This window comes from Gigantopelta aegis, chromosome 4 (genome assembly GCF_016097555.1).
Source record: "Gigantopelta aegis isolate Gae_Host chromosome 4, Gae_host_genome, whole genome shotgun sequence".
NCBI lineage: Eukaryota > Metazoa > Mollusca > Gastropoda > Neomphalida > Peltospiridae > Gigantopelta > Gigantopelta aegis.
Window position 1 is genome coordinate 64,157,695 of NC_054702.1, and position 19,996 is coordinate 64,177,690.

Here is a 19,996-nt window from a genome sequence, read left to right on the forward strand (position 1 = left end):
TTTATCTTTTCACTATCCAGTACACAAAATGTGAGTTTTTAGAACAATCTAGTTCTTTTTCAGAGTGTTTAAGTCTGGGCATGAATAAATTGAACTTCAGACACATCAGTTCTTAATTAATGTTAAAGGATCAAAAGAATTAAAATTTATGGTTATTGAATTAAATTTGTTTTACTAAATATATAATACACATCCAGATTCATTCATTACTGTTGCCCATCGATTCAAAATTATGTCATGCTGTAATCATTTGTTTACCATAAACATCGTAGTCTACAAGTACAATATTTGTTTTATTCCATAAGATCTTCCCCAATCAGGTACGGTGTATGCTTATTATCATTACAATCCCATTGTCTATTGGAGAGAGATTTAATCGTATTGCCTAAAAGGCTGTGGGTTAAAAGTCTAGTCTCAAAACAAAACAAAGAATACAACTTAGCATGCATATGGTGTTTTTGGGACCAGCTCATTTCATACATGCAGGTTAAAATAATAAATAAAATTTTAATACTATTATTAGTTGGGTTACTTTAACCCTGCTTTCAACCCTTCCAGGCCCAGCATAATCTCCATTTCATGCTCGTGTTTTTAAAAACAAAAAGGATCATTAACTGCATCCGTCCAGTTCAGCACTTGTCATTATATACTTATAGTATTCATACCACATTATGCACTTCGACCATTATTGTTATGCGAGATAACAATAATCTTATTGAATTCTGTTGATGTTTTATACTGAAAGGTTTATGAGAGTTGTTTGGTTTATGTTTGGTGTGATTGAAGTGAGTAAGTCAGTAAGTAAGAAAGAGAGAGGCTGTTTGCCAACAGTGGTAGTTATTTAATCTGACATTGGGATGTCCCATTTTTTAAAAATGTGTGTATCAAGATACGAGTAAAAAACATTGATGTTATGACCACTGAAGTAAAACGTAGCTTGTACCAAGGCTTGGCTAGTTTCAGAAATATGTGTACTAGTTTTATTTTCCTCAGTATGGGGCCATTCACATTCATGAGCGTATAAACTAGGGGTGTCACATTACACCGATGTATCACGATACTACTGCTGACAATACGATACACAATACCCCTGCTTGTGTATTAATTCCTATTTTTACAATGTATCGATTCCTATATTAATTCCATATTCATTTACTAATACCAGTTTGTACTGGTGTGTACTTATTGACAAGTATTCTTCAAAAAAGACAATTTACAGATAATATGTGTCTGCTTATGCTGATATGTGTTTAATCAGAATTGTACTTTTATAAAGTTTATTTCTTATTTTTAAATGACTTCACGTAAGCTGCAACTTCTTGGTTTACGGGGAGAACATTGTGAATTGGGTATCGCGATACATATCATATCACGGTCTGTGTATTGTGATATGTATTGAATCTTGAGGTAGGTGCATCGTGACACCCCTAGTATTAACCGTACAGTGGGGGTGAGTGGTAGAAGAGAAGCAGGGGCATATTTCCATTGGATGTTTACCAATCAACATTTTAAAAATTGTTTTTAGGGGAGGGGGGAGGTACCGAAGAAGAGATTGTTTATGTTGTAAAAAGGTTAATAATTGATGAGTGTTTTTACAAAACTCGTGTAGTCCATGACATGAGAATTTGAGAAAAATTATAATACAGATATTATCAGTTTAAGCATGTTTTAAAATACATGTATTTAGATAAAAACTGATGGCGTACCTTCATATGTGGAACCTTTTGAGGCAATCATTTATTCCTGCATACTCGTTAAACATCCGTATGTCTGTAGCTGGTTTTGTGCAATTTGTTTTAAATGCATGTAGAAAAATATGTGCTTTGAGAGGTCCTTATTATGTTTTAAATATGGACTGGTAACATTTCACTGTTCACTTTAATTTATTTGTTTTTATTTGTGTAATGTCATTTTGTTCATTATGACTGGAACTCATGAACTTTTTTCACATGATTCATCTTAAAACGGAGAACAATTTTAGAAATGAATTGTTGTGAATATTTTGTTTTTAAATGATCCTAATGGGTCAAATATTGTTAAATAAAATGTTGTACATTTTAAGCATTGTACATAATTTGTATATATACACTTTTTAAACTCTGCACCTTTGATAGCCACTTCTTTCCTTGGTTATTTATAATATAATCAATCGAAATAGCTAATTTGAATGTATTCATTTACACAGTGTGTGTGATATGTTCATGCAAACCTTTCTGTTGATGAAAAACTAGATTAAAATATGTGTATTTACTTTATCATTTATCTTGCAACCTCTGTTTCTACTGGCCGATTATGTTGACCTATTAAAGCAAAGTCTTAAAGGAATACCTGCAGATTATGACTTTTGATGTTATGTACACATACATAGATACATTACAGAATCGTTCATTTGACTTCTAGTTCATCGTACAATAACACAAATGATATTTTTAATAATTATAAAAACATTCATTGGCTGAACATTTCATATTCTGGAAGAATGAAAATTTATCCTGGAAAAGTGCTTGAATTTTATGTTTTTTCAAGTGTTAGAACTCTGAGTCATTGACATAGCATATCACATTTTATCCTGTACAGATTCCATTCTTACCGTCACAGGATAAAACCAATATCCTACATCATTAAATAGTTATTCTCTATTTATACCTGTTAAATCATGTAAGTTGGCAAAATAGTTTTTGGGTTTTTGCAGGTGTGTTTGCACATGTTTGTGTGTACATGTATGTAGCATGTATATTATACCCTCATGCACGTGTGTCTTTATGTAATATGAGTAAAACTTAGGGAGCATATTCATTAATGAACATTTTATGCTTAAATACATAAGTTTAACTGTTGTCATGGCAGTGGTTACTTTTAGGTGAAGGACTGCAAAAGCCTCCTTCAAGATGTTTGTAAATGTTTTAAAAACAAATTTGGCTTTCGTTGGATCACAACATTTTTGAAGCCAGTGTATCTTCTAATTTTTGCATTTGCTTCCAATGATTCTTCTGTTTGACTATATAGTTCAGACTACTAGCTAGCTGACATTCAGTTATTTTAGGGGTGTGAGGTATTTGTTTTACTACTGTTAAATCTGAGGTAAGAAGCCACCCAAGGGAGTTTTTACCGAGTGGCCTCTTAAAACAGGTGTCTGCTTTATACAGTTCAGTTTGTATTAGATTATTTAGGAGAAGGTTAAAGGTTAACTTTATAATAAAATTGTTGACTATAAGCGGTTACTATATGTGGTTTAAGTCTATTTTACTGTATACTTTCAAGTTTGTATTCCCAGTAACGAGAAAAAAAAAGTTATTCCTACTTTTTCTTCATATGCTAAACGTTCCAAACTTTATTAAAAAATTAAGATCTCGTTCTTCATATAAAACATCATTCTAGATCATATTTAGTATGTACACTACATGGCTGCAGACGCAGAAAATCGCACAACTTACATCACTATGAAAGGGATTTTCATTTTGGCCAAAAAGTAATTTTAATGCAGGATTTTAAATAATTTTTATGAAATTTAAATATTATTTATTGAAAATGAAAACTTTCATAATGGCATCTCCTGATATTTAACTACAGCTTAGGAAGGAAAAAAAAAGTCTTGTTTTAACTTCAACTTTATTATGACGTTGACCTTTACGGTGACATTTTAAGTTAAATGGCTTGTTTATAGAATTGATATTTTGAATATGTTTGACTGTACTGATTACTTTGTTTTCTTCCGTTAGTACATTTTACCCAGAAGTACAGAGTGATGTGTGTTTTGTTTTCACCTTTGTGGCACCAGCATTTTGTAAAGGGTTTTGACCATTCAAGAAAACATTTATCCATTTAATATGGTGGAAAATTGTCTCAAATTAATTTTGTTATATATAGATATATATACATGTATGTATGTACCTGTGACATTCATTGTAGATTGTTTCCAATTCAGTCATAGTATAAATAACAAACCGGTGTTCATTATACATCATACATTTCTTTTTCTTTTCTCATTCACATCAAACTTTGAAAAAATTATCAGCAAAATAGATTATTTTTGTTTTTAAAATAAGTATTGACACTTTATTGAACAGGCTGTTTCTTGAAAGGAACTTTGCTGATATTATAACATGTTTATGACCAGCAAGTCCTTTTTTAATTAAAGACATTTTCCTGGTTCAAATTTTGTCCTAATGTTTGTAGTAGCCCAATGTGGATGTTACCTTTCAATGATTTCATATGTACGAAAAAATATTTAAATGTATCATAAAAAAATTAACAATGATTGCTACAAACATAAGCACACGATAGACAGATAGACAGATAGACAGACACTGGTATTTAAACAATAATTTCTCGTTCCAACCAGTGCACCACAACTGGTCAAAGTTATGTTCTTTTCTGTCTGTGAGGAAGTGCATACAAAAGATCCTTTGCTACATTAAAAAAAAATGTGGCAGGTTTTCTCTGATGACTACATGTCAAATTACCAAATGTTTTACATCCAATAGCTGATGATTAGTTAATCAATGTGCTCTAGTGGTGATGTTAAACAAAACAAAGTTTCAATAAAAAAAAATATTTAATATGTAATTTTATTTTGAAAAAAAATCTTAAAGTAATTACAAACTCAGGATAGTACATTGAAGAGATAAATTTCTTAGTTTTTCATTATCAAGCAATTTGATTGAGAAATCATTATTGTGATTTATTTCTTGTAGCAACTAAGTGATTTAGCTCTTTCAGTGTCTTCAACACTTGTTTTTAAAGGTAAATTAATAATGTTTTCTTTTTCCAAGATCTGACGCCATATAACCGTAAATAAAATGTGTTGAGTGCGTCGTTAAATAAAACACTTCTTTCTTTCTTTTTCCAAGAACAGCAATATTAGTTATTTAATAATAAAAAAGTTACTTTTTAAAATAATTTTAAAAGTTGAAAATAAAATGATCTTGTTCATATGTAACTATTTAATATTTGTGGTCTTTGTTTGTATGTAAAAATAGTTAACTGTGTGTACATTGGAAAGCGAGTACACTTCATTTTGTTATATATCTATCACCAGACATTAATAATGAAATTATTTTAAGCAATTATGGACTATTTACCAATACTGCTGTAGGTTTTAATACAAAACTACAGTAATTAGGACATGAAATCAAATAAATCATTGGCATGTTCTTACTTTCCACTTCTGATTCAAGCATATCTGGCTGGGCAGAATTCTCCATATTTTCGAGGAGATCTGTTCAGAATAAAATATTTTGGTGCTTTTGAATTTGATACTTAATTTACATTTTGTCATGTTTTTACCATGATCCTAATTATTGTTATACACACTGGGTGATTCATAAGAAAACATCTCACTTTCTGAACAGCGGGAAAGGTAGTGAACACTGAACATTACAGATTTTACCATTATCCTAATTATTGTTATACACACTGGGTGATTCATAAGAAAACATCTCACTTTCTGAACAGCGGGAAAGGTAGTGAACACTGAACATTACAGATTTTACCATTATCCTAATTATTGTTATACACACTGGGTGATTCATAAGAAAACATCTCACTTTCTGAACAGTGGGAAAGGTAGTGAACACTGAACATTACAAATTTGCACAAAGTCACTTTGTTATGTTGTGCAAATTGTCAATGTCTTGTGTTGCTGTTGAACAGTGGACTTGTTTATGAATCACCTGGTTTTTCATAAAATGTTATAAAAATCAGCCTTCTACATTGTGACCAGTTTGGTCACATATGCGACTAAAACGTTTCATACTATCTTTTTAATAAATACAAATCGGTGCCATCTGGCTCCTAGATAGAAAAGTTAATGTAGAGGGCTGAACATTTTTACAATCTTATTTGAAATATATATATATATACACACACACAGAGAAGGGAATCATGACTTATATATAGGTAATGAAGCACAAGTAGAAACCAAGGATGATCAAAAGCAATTTTTGTCTTACCTTTATGAAATTAAAGGTGAGATGTAGGTATTAGTTTTCTGGCGGTGGTGGTGTCAACTTTTGAGATAAAAGTTTCACATTTACATCAGTTTCTCACAAACTATAAGTCATAGGTCAATGCAACTTGGTTTATAGTTGCACCTATGTGTGTTCATCGCAGTGCATGTGAAAATAATTAAACAATTTGAATTAAATACTTTTTCATTTAGCTAAATGTTGAAGTTTTGTTTTTAAACTTCATTTCTCACAAACTACAAGACATAGATAACCTTGGATAACCTTTTTGATGATCTCTCTCATACTCTTTATGCACATTTAAAACGGTAAATTGAAGTATATATTAAACCATGCATTTAAACATTTACAATAATTCATCACTTGTTTTTTTCTTTCTATGATGAGCGTTTCTTCATTTTCGCTTAGATCTGATTTATAATCTGGATCACACTGAAATATAGTTCTAGTTTAATATAATTTTGTTTTCAGATGGACATCTTATGGATGCAACTATCAGTAACATTGAATTATTTTATGGTAGGTGAGACATTAAATTCTGCAGAATTCTTCTGAACATTCATAACCTGTATTTGGTATACATAAAAAAGGTACTAATTGTCTGGGGTTATGTGATGGGGCCAGGGGGTGATAGTGTAGGAGCCAGTAATTGTAATGCTGTACCTCATAATAAGGTGGTTTAGAAAGTAGTTTGGAAGCACTTCCCCTTTTTTTCGTCAGTGGATTTACCAAAGTTTCCCAATTGTAATGATGTGTCGAAAGATTCTATATAACTGTTAGTAGTGATGTTGCAATGATAGATTAATATGGGAAATATATTGTTTGGTCTTTATTAATATGATGATCGGTTATAAAAAATCAATAATCGATTGTCGCTGGAAATGAGTCCACAATTTCACTGATTGAATTGATGTAAATATGTTGTGGTTTGGGTTTGTTTTCATGTGTATGTAAGGAAAAAATACTAGCATTCCATATCAAATCGATGAAAAGCAGGGTGAAATTATACATTAGCACCTTCAATTTTGCTGAAACTTTTCTGTCCTGTTTTATGAATGTGAAACACTTTTGATATGAAAGTTTCAGGTCAATATGATTTTAATTTCCAGAGATACAGGTCATCGAAGTTTGACCAAACCGTGACCACCTTCTGACTTTTCGGATGTTATAACTCTTTGTTCTAAATGAAATATAGATGTGATTTTGGTGTCATTTTACAGATTTTATATTTATCAACCTTTGTAGATCATGAAATGCACCAACAAATAAGAATAGAAACATTCTTAAAATTTTCAATTTGATCTTTGACCTGGCCTTGTTATAATCCTGTAACCTCTGATTTCTGAGATTTATGGTTATATTAAAGCCAATGTTTAGGAGTTTTGGTATTTGAAAAGTTGTGAGATGTATAACATCAGGTCAGGTCAAACTTTGATGACCTATAACTATAGAATACAAGAGCAGATTGCTTTAAAATTTATACAGTAGCCATAAGTCATAAATATAAACTCGTACACAGAGTTTCATCAAAGTTGTTGATTGATATGGAATCCCATATATTGAATAGGTTTTAAATATAAAATAGCAGTTTGTGGTGTATTTCCCGGTGAACACGACAATAGATGAATAGTCCTACTCATTCTAATCTTTCTTCAGTTTATATAATTTTAACTGATTGTATACTAGTAATCAAAAGTTTTGATCGGTTCATACACGCCGTTTATAACCTCTGATGAAATTCTAACAGATTCCCAACATTCATAATTCATGGTGTACCTTTCCAGAGTTCCATATTTGTTGATACTTCTGTTTTCTTGTCTTTTTTTAAATGTCTCTCCCCCCCCCCCTCCCCAACTAGTGTATGTGAAGAAAACTGTTATTGCAGATTTATTTTTTCTGATTTTTATTTAACAAAACATTTAACATGCATTATGTTTGAAGAAAGACATCTTGAAAAGTCCTTGAATATTGTTTCACGGTTAATAAATCTTGTAGTTTACAAAAGACTTGTGTTGTTGGTTTTTACACTGTTTGTGGAAATAATTCATGTACATTGTATAATTTAGATACTTTTAGTTATGTAACTAATTTGACACAATTGCAAAAAGAATAGTTGTCTATGCCGTTTTTACCTATAACATGTGAAGTATGTTCTGAAATCTATTAAAACTGAACCAGCATTTGGCATATGGAATAACATATACAAAATAGTTTCATAGGATAAAAAAGTTTGTTTTGTTTAACGACACCACTAGAGTGCATTGATATATTAATCATCGAGTATTGGATGTAAAACATTTGGTAATTTGACATGTATTCTTAGAGAGGAAACCTGCTACATTTTTCCATTAGTAGCAAGAGATCTTTGATATGCACCATCCCACAGACAGGATAGCACATGCCACGGCTTTTGATAAATAAGTCGTGGTGCACTGGCTGGATCGAGATATAGGCCAATGGGCCTACCGACGGGCATCAATCTCACAATGGCACAGTGCTCGCTCGGTGCGCGGTCGGTGTGCGATCGATCCCTGTCGGTGGGCCCATTGGGCTATTTCTCGTTCCAGCCAGTGCATCACGACTGGTTTATCAAAGGCCGTGGTATGTACTACCATGTCTGTAGGATGGTGCATATAAAAGATCCCTTGCTGCTAATCAAAAAGAGTAGACCATGAAGTGGCGACAGCGGGTTTCCTCTCTCAATATCTGTGTGGTCCTTAACCATATGTCTGACGCCATATAACTGTAAATACAATGTGTTGAGTGCGTCGTTGAATAAAACATTTCTTTCTTTCAATCTCACACTGACCGCACATCAGGCGAGCACTTTACCTCTGGGCTACGTCCCGCATCCAGAACAGTTTTAAGTCAAGAGACTGTTGACAATGTCACCTGTTCAAATGAACATAAAACAACATGGGCAGCATCAGCTTGGACCAGCTGAAATCACAATTCCATGTGGTTAGTGCGAGAGATTGTACAGAATGAAAAAGAAGAAATGTTTTATTTAATGACGCACTCAACACATTTTATTTACAACACCTACCAGCCTGTAGACCGATGGCCTAACCACGACACCACCGATGCCGGTCTCATTCTGACATAGTCTCACAGAGGTAACCCGTTACATTTTTCCATTAGTAGCAAGGGAGTTTTTATATGCAGCATCCCACAAACAGGATAGCACACACCACGGCGTTTGATATGTCAGTCGTGGTGGATGGCCTGGAACAAGAAATAGCCCAATGAGATCACCGATGGGAATCGATCTTAGACTGACTGCGCTTCAAACGAGCGCTTTATCACTGGGCTACGTCCCGCCCGATGACCTGGGCCCATATTTTCGAAGCAATCTTAGTCTACGAAATCGTAAAATTATCGTAAGCTATGACGTCACTATGGCGTGTGCTGTAGTGACGTCACACCCTACGATGGTTTCACGATTTCGTAGCTTTGAAAATATGGTCCCAGGTGAATACATTCTCCATAACACCAGTCCAGCATTAAGGATGGGAAAATAATCTTTGACCATGTAATAAATCACCTTGTTCCACAGATGGTAGATGCTGCTGAAAATCTGTTCCTTAAATTTGTCAAAAAACCTAAATGCGATGATTCCGGGTTAGCGTCATGACTCGCGATGGTTATGGATGGTCACAGTGTCAGTTACGTTTGCTGGACATTATGACACTTGTTGGTGGACTCGTGACAGTTAAAACCTTTTGTTCACGTAGGTTAAAGATTAAGGGGCCAAATTTACCAAAAAAATTTCAAATCATGAGGTGGACAGTTCAGAAAGAAGCATCTCTAAAGTCCCCTCACAATGGTGTACAAGCACGTGGCGTTATCAAACTCTGCAGCAACCAATTGCATTCAGTTCACTGGTGAGGTTTACCCCACAAACCTTATTCTGTACAAACCGGCCTCGGTGGCGTCGTGGTTAGGCCATCAGTCAACAGGCTGGTAGGTACTGGGTTCGGATCCCAGTCGAGGCATGAGATTTTTAATCCAGATACCGACTCCAAACCCTAAGAGTGCTCCGCAAGGCTCAGTGGGTAGGTGTAAACCACTTGCACCGACCAGTGATCCATAACTGGTTCAACAAAGGCCATGGTTTGTGCTATTCTGCCTGTGGGAAGCGCAAACAAAAGACCCCCTTGCTGCCTGTCGTAAAAGAGTAGCCTATGTGGCGACAGCGGATTTCCTCTAAAAGACTGTCAGAATGACCATATGTTTGGCGCCCAATAGCCGATGATAAGATAAAAAATCAATGTGCTCTAGTGGCGTCGTTAAATAAAACAAACTTTACTCTTTTTTTTTTATGTCAGAATGACCAAATGTTTGACACCCAAAAGCCGACAATTAATAAACAAATGTGTTCTAGTGGTGTTGTTAAACAAAACAGACTTTTTGACAAGTTATCTTCTGTGGTGGCAACAGCATTACCAATCTAATTAAAATGAGCTATTACCAGTAGAGCTAATTTTAATCAGATTGCAGCATTACTATATGTTGTGGAACGGAATCCGATTTTATGGCAAGACATTGTACATTTCATACGGGAACGCATTACAGTGGCAAACCTAATTTGCCTCACAAGTATTTATGTCAATGGAAGAAGAAGAAGAAATGTTTTATTTAACGACGCACTCAACACATTTTATTTACGGTTAAATGGCGTCAGACATATGGTTAAGGACCACACAGATTTTGAGAGGAAACCCGCTGTCGCCACTACATGGGCTACTCTTCCGATTAGCAGCAAGGGATCTTTTATTTGCGCTTCCCATAGACAGGATAGCACAAACCATGGTCTTTGTTGAACCAGTTATGGATCACTGGTCGGTGCAAGTGGTTTACACCTACCCATTGAGCCTTGCGGAGCATTCACTCAGGGTTTGGAGTCGGTATCTGGATTAAAAATCCCATGCCTCGACTGGGATCCGAACCCAGTACCTACCAGCCTATAGACCGATGGCCTGCCACGACGCCACCGAGGCCGGTTTATATCAATGGTGTATATATGTCGATTGATACACTGCAAAGGCGGATCGGGGGGGGGGGGGGGGCAGGGGCCCGGCCCCCTAAATTTTGCGACAGTTATAATTTTATTATATATTAATTTTCATCCCCCCTCCAAACCTCCCCCAAAGTTCCCTTGGCATTCCGCCTCATGTCATTGGGGCTCCCTAAATGGATTTTCTGGATCCGCCACTGCACTGCATAGACGTTTTAGCCACATACGTTACTATTGTCGTCTATGGGATTTAGTGGTTTACGTCCTGTATCTATACCATAATATGATATTATGTAAAATGCTATTTGACCAGTAGTTAATTTTTTTTTGTTGGAAATGGGGACGCTTATTGTCTAAGACCCAAGTAAGAGGCATAAAAAGATGGGTCTCATATGAACCTATGTATATTTATGCTGTGAGAAAACAAAACGTAATAGCGTAACAACTCCTGAACTTTGGTGAAAAGATAGAGGTATGGCTTACCTAATAGTAGTTTTTTAAAATCTGATATCAATCGAGAATGCGTATTAGTACACACACGATTTCAAATTTCTGTGGGTTTTTTTTTTTTTTTTTTTTTTTTTTAAATTCAATTGTTTCTTGAAAACGAACATAGTGAACTAATTTCCGGTTTGTCAGATAGTTCACAGCAACATCATAACTTTTTCACAATACACTGAGATGTATCCCTGTTTATAGCAAATGGCGGCCATTTTAGATTTCAGTTTTTCATTTTAAGCGGTTTTTCTTGAGATCTAATGATTATGTGCTGATATGGTGACATTTTAAGGGAAACATAACACAGCTGGTCGTGTCAAATAAACAGTCAGTACGAGTGGTGTAAAATAAATAATAAATAAAATTAAATCCTGGACGCCATTTTTAACTTAAGATGTCGTACATTTCAAAGTTTTTTGTTTTTTTCGTCTTATGAAGAATACGTGTTTCGCATTAATAAGTGAACTGAACTTAAATTCCATATTTTACATTATTTACGGTATAAAGTTTCCCCATTTTATTTGAAGGCCTTCGGTTTAGGGCATGACATTTATTTTATATTAATACGTTACCTAGTACAATGGGCATAAAACTCTATACACGGATATTTTGTAAAACTGAGTTCCATTTCTGGGGGTCTCCTGCACTGGTTTCATTCTCTTGTGTATACTGCATTACAACTGTATAAGAAATAAAAAGAGTATCTATTTATTGTCAATAGTATTTGCACAAATTACCAATGTCACATATTACTACCCATCTTCGCAAGCTACGGTACCATTCCGTACAGTAGGCTTATACTGCATTTCTTACATTGGCTTCTGTAGGTGCGTAAACCGAGCCCAGAGCCCGTGCTTATAAAACGTTTAGAGTCCAAACTCAATATCTAATGACGTCACACACGTTCAACTTGTATAGCATTGCCATGACGTTAATGTCTCGGACTGTCTAGACTCGGACTCTAATAAGAGTCTGAGACACTGATGTCATGACAACGCCATACAAATTGTATGCGTTTGACGTCATTAGAGACTGGTGCTTATAAAACGTTTAGAGTCTAGACTCGAGACTCTAATAGAGTCTGAGACAGTAACGTCATGACAACGCCATACAAATTGTATGCGTGTGACTCTAAAAGTTTTATAAGCACGGGCCCTTAAACCTTGGCTTGCGAAGACGGATAGCAGATCACCTTCCATTGATTTACTCACAAGCGTTAGAACTAAAAGAAATATCTGAAGGTATTAAATCCATTTTCTACCTCGATCAATGCATAGAGGTTCAAAGCGATACTAAGTCTCCAAAATAAGCTGTATGGCAAAAGGGATGACTTCCGACATTCCAGTAGTCAATTTTCCCTTTTATGTCGAGCAGTATACCTTCTGCACAAACTTTTGGTGCCTACATATCAAACCTTCTAAGATACCTCAGGGCATGCTCACTGTATGCAGATTTCAAACAATGCCATATCATTCTGGCACAGAAGTTGTTCCATCAGGGTTATGATGTCCAGACTCCGGAAGGTATTCAAAGCGTTTTATGGTAGACATTTGGAAGCCATATCTACTAAATATTGACCAAAGTGATGGCCGATACTATTCTATATTTTGAACTTGTGCATGTTTTCATCGCTTTGTTGAAATATTGCACATTTATTATTTTATCATCGTTTTAGATTAAGTGACATACGTGACATATGTCGTTTCAGTACTCATGACGAATGCCACCGGTAGATTAGGATATGCTCACCTTTCGCGAACACCTGATAGCATCACTGTTAAGACAGTGATTCATGAGTGCATGTCATCACAGCTGTACTTATTCTAGTGAGCTCCGTCCGGTGCTAGTTTTGATTTAGTAAACTAGTCTAGGAGAGGCAGTCTTCTTTGTGACTGTGCAGGGGATGACATCTCCATAAAAGATCTCCTTGGGAGTGACTGTCCTCCTATAGACGTGGCACTAGACAGAAATGCATGGAACCAACCACTATTTTGCCAAAGTCCATTCGACTCTGCATTGAGCGGAGAAAAGGGGCAGGCCGTATCCCAGTGGTAAAGCTCTCACTTGATGCGCGGTCGGTCTAGGATCGATGCTCGTTGGTGGGCCCATTGGGCTATTTCTCGTTCCAGCCAGTGCACCACGACTGGTATATCTAAGGCCGTGGTATGTGCTATCCTGTCTGTGTGATGGTGCATATAAAATATCCCTGGCTACTAATGAAAAAAATGTAGAGGGTTTCCTCTCTAAGACTAAATGTCAAAATTACCAAAGTTTGACATCAAATAGCCGATGATTAATAGATCAATGTACTCTAGTAGTGTCGTTAAACAAAACAAACTTGCATGCGGAGATACGACCCTGATCATGTATTATGGTTTTGTCGTTCGTATTGTACTGTGTGTGTATGTGTGTACACGTATGTATGTGTATGTGTACACGTATGTATGTGTATGTGTGTGTGTGTGTGTACATGTGTGTACACATATGTATGTGTATGTGTACACGTGTGTGTATGTGTGTACACGTATATGTGTACATGTATGTGTATATGTGTGTGTGTACACGTGTTTGTGTGTATGTGTATGTATGTATGCGTGTGTGTGTATGTGTGTGTGTGTGTGTGTGTGTGTTTGTGTGTAGTGTGTGTGTGTGTGTGTTTGTGTATGCATGTGCGTGTGTATTTATGCATGTGTACGTATGGGTTTAAGTGTGTGCGCGCGCTTGTGTAGATGAGAACAAACATGAAAATGCATACACTTAAGCTTGTTTTTATTTTTATGCTTACTCAACATAACATATTTTTGTTCGGTTCAATGGCACCTTATACCCAACCACCTACCTTGCCGCTTCTATATATAGATTTTTAAATACTACTTATCATGGAGTATATTGTACAAAGAATAAAATAATCGGTCACAATTTGAACAGCTTTTACATACATACAGTATACATGACGACTATATTACATAACTGTATATTTAAACTACATTTAAACAGTCAAAGATAACCAGGGGAAGGACATAATTATATATACAGGATAATTAAAGAAAGAAAGAAAGAAAGAAAGAAAGAAAAGAAAAGAAAAGAAAAGAAAAGAAAGAATGAAATAAATAAATAAAAGAAATATATATACAAACAAAATACGTAAATAAATGCGACAAAGTATAATTTGTATTCTTGATTTTCTACCTAGGCCTATACACAAAAACAAGCATTTGGTCCAGAATATGATCTACATCTGGCTGATTGTTCTTCCGCAGTCGACAAATCTCCCAACTCCTATTGGCCAGCACCATATTCAGCTGGAGGGCATCTTTTATGTCATCTATAGATGCCGCACCTACAAAATGTAGTAGCTGAATTATAATCACATACTTAGTATTTTATTTCTGCAACTGAATGTAATACAATGCTTATACGGATATGTTGAATGTATATATCACCAAATTAAATCCCACAGACGACAATAGTAACATATGTGGCTAAAACTACTACCCTGCACAACGTATCAATCGACATATATAAACCACGGATATAAATACTACCACTCTTCACCCTTAAAGTGAATCAGAAAAAATTGAGGGTCAAGCTGCTCGTTTCAGAGATAACGGGTAGCGTCTATGACTACCCTAGTTTTGCACAAAATTGAGTACTTATTTTTTACAGGTACTCCATACATGTTTCAAGCACAAGGCTACTTGTCACAGTGGTACTAGATGAAACAAAATTGGTCTAGATAAAAAAAGTTTTTGTTTTTGTTTTTTTACAACACACTCACATTTATCACCAATGATAGAGTGCTGTTAAAGCAATACATGTCCCCTACCGCGCCCAACACATTTTCATATCTCCTAAATTCATGGGCCATATCTGTGTCAAAAATAGGTCAAGTGCCTTGAACGTTAAACTATATCTGTAACAGTACATAATAAAGCTATATACCAAATTATATCTCAATATCTGAAGACACTGTGAAAAAAACCCCATCCTGAAAACTATATGTAGGACAGACGGACGAACGGACGGACAGACAGACAAACAGAAGGACGGAGATGAAACATATAGTCCTCTCCGGTTGGTACTAAATGCTAACAGGAGACGTGTGCTGTAGAATTAGTCTAATTGAAAGTAATGTCTGTTTTGTTTAACGACGCCATTAGAGTTCACTGATTTATTAATAATCGGCTATTGGATGTCAAACATTTGGTAATTTTGACAGTCTAAGTGAGGAAACCCGCCACAGTTATCCATTAGTTGGAAGGAATGTTTTATGTGCACCATCCCACAGACATGATAGCACACACCACGGTCTTTGATATACCAGTCGTGGAGCACTGGGCTACGCCCCGTCCTAGTCTAATTGACGTCAGCAGAGTATGTTTTAGTTCCATTATCGACCATGTACAGAATAAAATAAAGAACAAATTGATAAAACAATCATTCTTAGAGTAATTCTAAACAGTACATGTCCCCTACCAAACCGAACACATTTTCGTATCTTCTAAGTTCAAGAGCCATAACTCTGTGAAAAATTGGTAAATCACTATAAGAGTTAAAAGTGTTCTGTAACAGTACATGATAAAGCCATACAAAAGTTCATCTGAATATCTTCAGATATTACAAAAAGAAACAAAAAGAGAAAAAGTCTGAAAAACGTTTTTTTTATATATATATATATATATCTTAAGTTCAAGGGCCATGAAAGTAAAACTGTATCTATAAATGAACACGATAAAGCTATACACAAAATCTCAGCTCAGTATCTCGAGGAATTAAAAAAAAAAGTGGAAATTTATTTTTCGTATCTCTTAAGTTCAAAGGCCATATCTCTGTGGCTAGGCCCAATGGGCTATTTCTCGTTCCAGCCAGTGCATCACGACTGGTGTATCAAAGGCTGCGGTATGTGCTATCCTGTCGATAGGATGATGTATATAAAAGATCCTTTGCTACTAATGGAAAAATGTGGCGAGTTTCCTCTCTAAGACTATATGTCAAAATTACCAAATGTTTGACATCCAACAGCCGATGATTAATAAATTAATGTGCCCTAGTGGTCAAACAAAACACACTTTTGTCAGCACGTGTTACAGTTTATTGTACTAATTACCTGGAGTATTCACCATGTTTGCTACTACTAAGATTGGAACTGTGCGCAAGTCAACAGCTTCCACCAATTGCTCCAGGTCCTTCTTGGCCTCTTCTATGTTAGCCATGTCAGCACAGTTTACCATCAGGATAACCCCTTGAGTTGCATCATAGAACTGTCTTCGTCGCAAACGCATGCCCGGTTTGCCACAAAGGTCATAGACCATGAACTTTTCACCAAACCTAGGACAACTGATGATCTCGACATTGTATGTGTCCGTTGGATTTGGAGCAACGACTTTGCCAACTCCCTTATGCATTGCACGCAGCAAATAAGTTTTTCCTGAAAGAATAAATAGCAGAATTTACATTGACATTTACATTGAATTAAAACAATATGTATGTTTAATGGTAAGCCTTCTGACTGTATTTTGCCCATGCTGTTTTGTAATGGTGTGCACCGACTTTTTGGGACATGGGTATATAGCGCAAGAGACAGCCGGAGTGAATAGGTTAATGAACCCCTGTTCGGACCGGTACTACAACCAGATGCGGTCATATAGCAAAACACTGAGACGGAAATGTTCTCAATTTTGGAGTGAAAATAAATGCTTATATAATGTATGTTCGCAATGGTGTATGTTGTTAGTGTCAACGAGAACCCGTTATATTGGCAATCTTCATTTGAAGTTGGGCAATTTAACATGGAATCCAATGGCAGATGACATCTGTGTAGTGAGACCATAGACAAACAAACAAATTATTTATACGAGGAAGTTGAAAACGGGAATGCATGCTTGTTTACTCGGCGACATCTATATTAGCCGTATAACATATACAGATTGAGACACATGATACAAAGGTTGAAAATTGGTTGAATTATTATATAGTATCCTGCATGGCATCGTTTAAGTATATGTTAAGCTTATTATTATCGATAAACATTAGTGCACATGGTATTTGTTTATGGGTCTGACCGGCCTCGGCGGCATCGTGGTTAGGCCATCGGTCTACAGGCTAGTAGGTACTGGGTTCGGATCCCAGTCGAGGCATGGGATTTTTAATCCAAATACGGACTCCAAACCCTGAGTGAGTGCTCCGCAAGGCTCAATGGGTAGGTGTAAACCACTTGCACCGACCAGTGATCCATAACTGGTTCAAGAAAGGCCATGGTTTGTGCTATCCTGCCTATGGGAAGCGCAAATAAAAGATCCCTTGCTGCTAATCGGAAAGAGTAGCCCATGTAGTGGCGACAGCGGGTTTCCTCTCAAAATCTGTGTGGTCCTTAACCATATGTCTGACGCCATATAACCGTAAATAAAATGTGTTGAGTGCGTCGTTAAATAAAACATTTCTTTCTTTCTTTCTTGTTTATGGGTCCATTCATTATTGGTGGCATTTATGTTGGGGTTTTTTACTTAGCCCAGTGGTAAACCGTTCGATTGACGCGCAGTCAGTCTAGGATTGATTCCCGGCGGTGGACCTCAACTGGTGTAAGAAATGCCGTGGTATGTGCTTATAAAAGATCTTTGCTGCTTCTCGGAAAATGTAGCCTTTTACATTGCGGCAGCGGGTTTCCTCTCTCAATATCAGTGTGGTCCTTAATATCATATAACCGTAATCAAAATGTGTTGAGTTCGTCAAATGAAACATTCCTTCCTTCCAAGGGGCGGGACATGGCCCAGTGGTAAAGTGCTCTCGGTCTAGGATCGATCCCCGGCGGTGGGCCCGTTGGGCTATTTCTCGTTCAGGGCTACGCACCACGACTGGTATACAAAAGGTCATCGTATGTGTTATTCTGTCTGTGGGATGGTGTATAAAAGATTCCTTACCAGTAATAGAAGCATGTCTCTAAGACTAAATGAATACCTGACTATGACAATGTCACAACTCCACCAACAAAATAACAGCACAATTCTAGGAGATGTGCCACTGTTTTACTCAGCAGAACTATCTAAGCCAATCTAATTAAAATTAGCTCCACTATTACATGTGGATCTAACACCAGCCAGTTGGAGCTCATGTTCACCAATCAAAACCTTACTTGCAGAATCCTGCCAGTGATTTAAAACTAACAACACTGCTTAGTCCCCAATGTCCAGGTAACATTTCGTCTGTAAATAATAATTTAAATATTGACCAATCACACTTCTCCTTTTATAACGTTATTTGGGAGCATACAAATTCTAAAAATATCGGGCGAGTCTATTTTAGTGGCCGCAGTACAGCGAACCATACCAATACATACGGGGTGGGTTATCAGTCTTCAATTTTACATTAAAAATTATTTATTTATTTATATAAAAAAACCTAACTAAATCAGTCTTCAATTTTACATTACAAATTATTTATTTTATAAAATAAAACATGTTTTAAAGCATTCGTATTTCACACGAAACATGTCGTATACCCTCAGGATAATTCGGAATGTTTTCAAATTATTTTTAAATCACTGGCAGGATTCTGCAAGTAAGGTTTTGATTGGTGGACATGAGCTTCAACTGGCTGGTGTTAGATCCACATGTAATAGTGGAGCTAATTTTAATTAGATTGTATCTAAGCATGCTTTATTAAATTCTATTGACTTGGAGTCTTGAGTTGTGTTATTATTTTACTCAGACAGTTAGATTGACACCACGTGTTATTCTAGTGCTAAATCAGTTTTTGACGAATGTGGATTTGGCATGTTGTTATAGTCAGATATTCAAATGTCAGAATTATCAAATGATTGACATCCAATAGCCGATGATCAATAAAGCAGTGTGCTCTAGTGGTGTCGTTATTAAATAAAACAAACTTTCCCTATATTCCTTTATTGGTACCATAGTTTTATGGCGTTATTATTTGTGTCACACTTCGTGGTTTTCCCTCTAAAAAGCCCTCGTAGAAACAAAGAAACAAAGGTTTGATAGACTTAAAATTTCCGTAAGACATTTGCGTGTTAAAGTTCGAGGCGCACCGTTAAATATTTACAGAGTAAAAACAGTAGTAATATGTGACATGGGTTATTTGTGAAATTACTATCATCCGTTGCCAATAACTTCAGCGAAAATGAGGATTGCTAATAAAAACGTTCATGAAATCGCTTAAATGGTATGTGCATTTTGTTCCAAACAAATAGGGCCTACCTGCATTAACTGGTCCAATAATGAGTATTTTTATCGGCACTGAAGAACTGCCCCCCATCACAATGGCCCTTTCATTTGACGGCAAGCAAGGTGTTTCAATTTAATGACCCCCCCCAAAACCCCCAACAAAATGTATTCGCGTTTGTATAATTTAATTTATGTATAAAAATACGTCATAATGTAAACAACAAGCAACGCAACAGTGGTGTTTTCTAATGACGTCATAAAGACGGGTTCACTCAGTACAGTTAACGTACTTATGTAGACATACTCAGTGGCGGATCCAGAAAATCCATTTAGGA

The 19,996-nt window shown here is 35.9% G+C and overlaps 1 protein-coding gene and 1 long non-coding RNA gene across 2 annotated transcripts; one reads left to right on the plus strand and one right to left on the minus strand.

Moving 5' to 3' along the window:
• The first annotated feature begins 4,490 nt into the window (after positions 1-4,490).
• LOC121370920 lies at positions 4,491-7,970 on the plus strand. Its single transcript, XR_005957748.1, has 2 exons — positions 4,491-5,462; positions 5,566-7,970. It is a non-coding gene; the product is annotated as an uncharacterized LOC121370920 (long non-coding RNA).
• Positions 7,971-14,233: 6,263 nt separating this feature from the next.
• On the minus strand, positions 14,234-19,851 carry LOC121372178 (ADP-ribosylation factor-like protein 3). The gene is made up of 3 exons (XM_041498461.1): positions 19,695-19,851; positions 16,589-16,909; positions 14,234-14,821 (listed from the first exon to the last, which is right to left on the minus strand). The coding sequence occupies exons 1-3, from the start codon at positions 19,750-19,752 to the stop codon at positions 14,667-14,669; spliced, it is 534 nt and encodes a 177-aa protein (XP_041354395.1). The 5' UTR covers positions 19,753-19,851; the 3' UTR covers positions 14,234-14,666.
• Between the last annotated feature and the right edge of the window lie 145 nt (positions 19,852-19,996).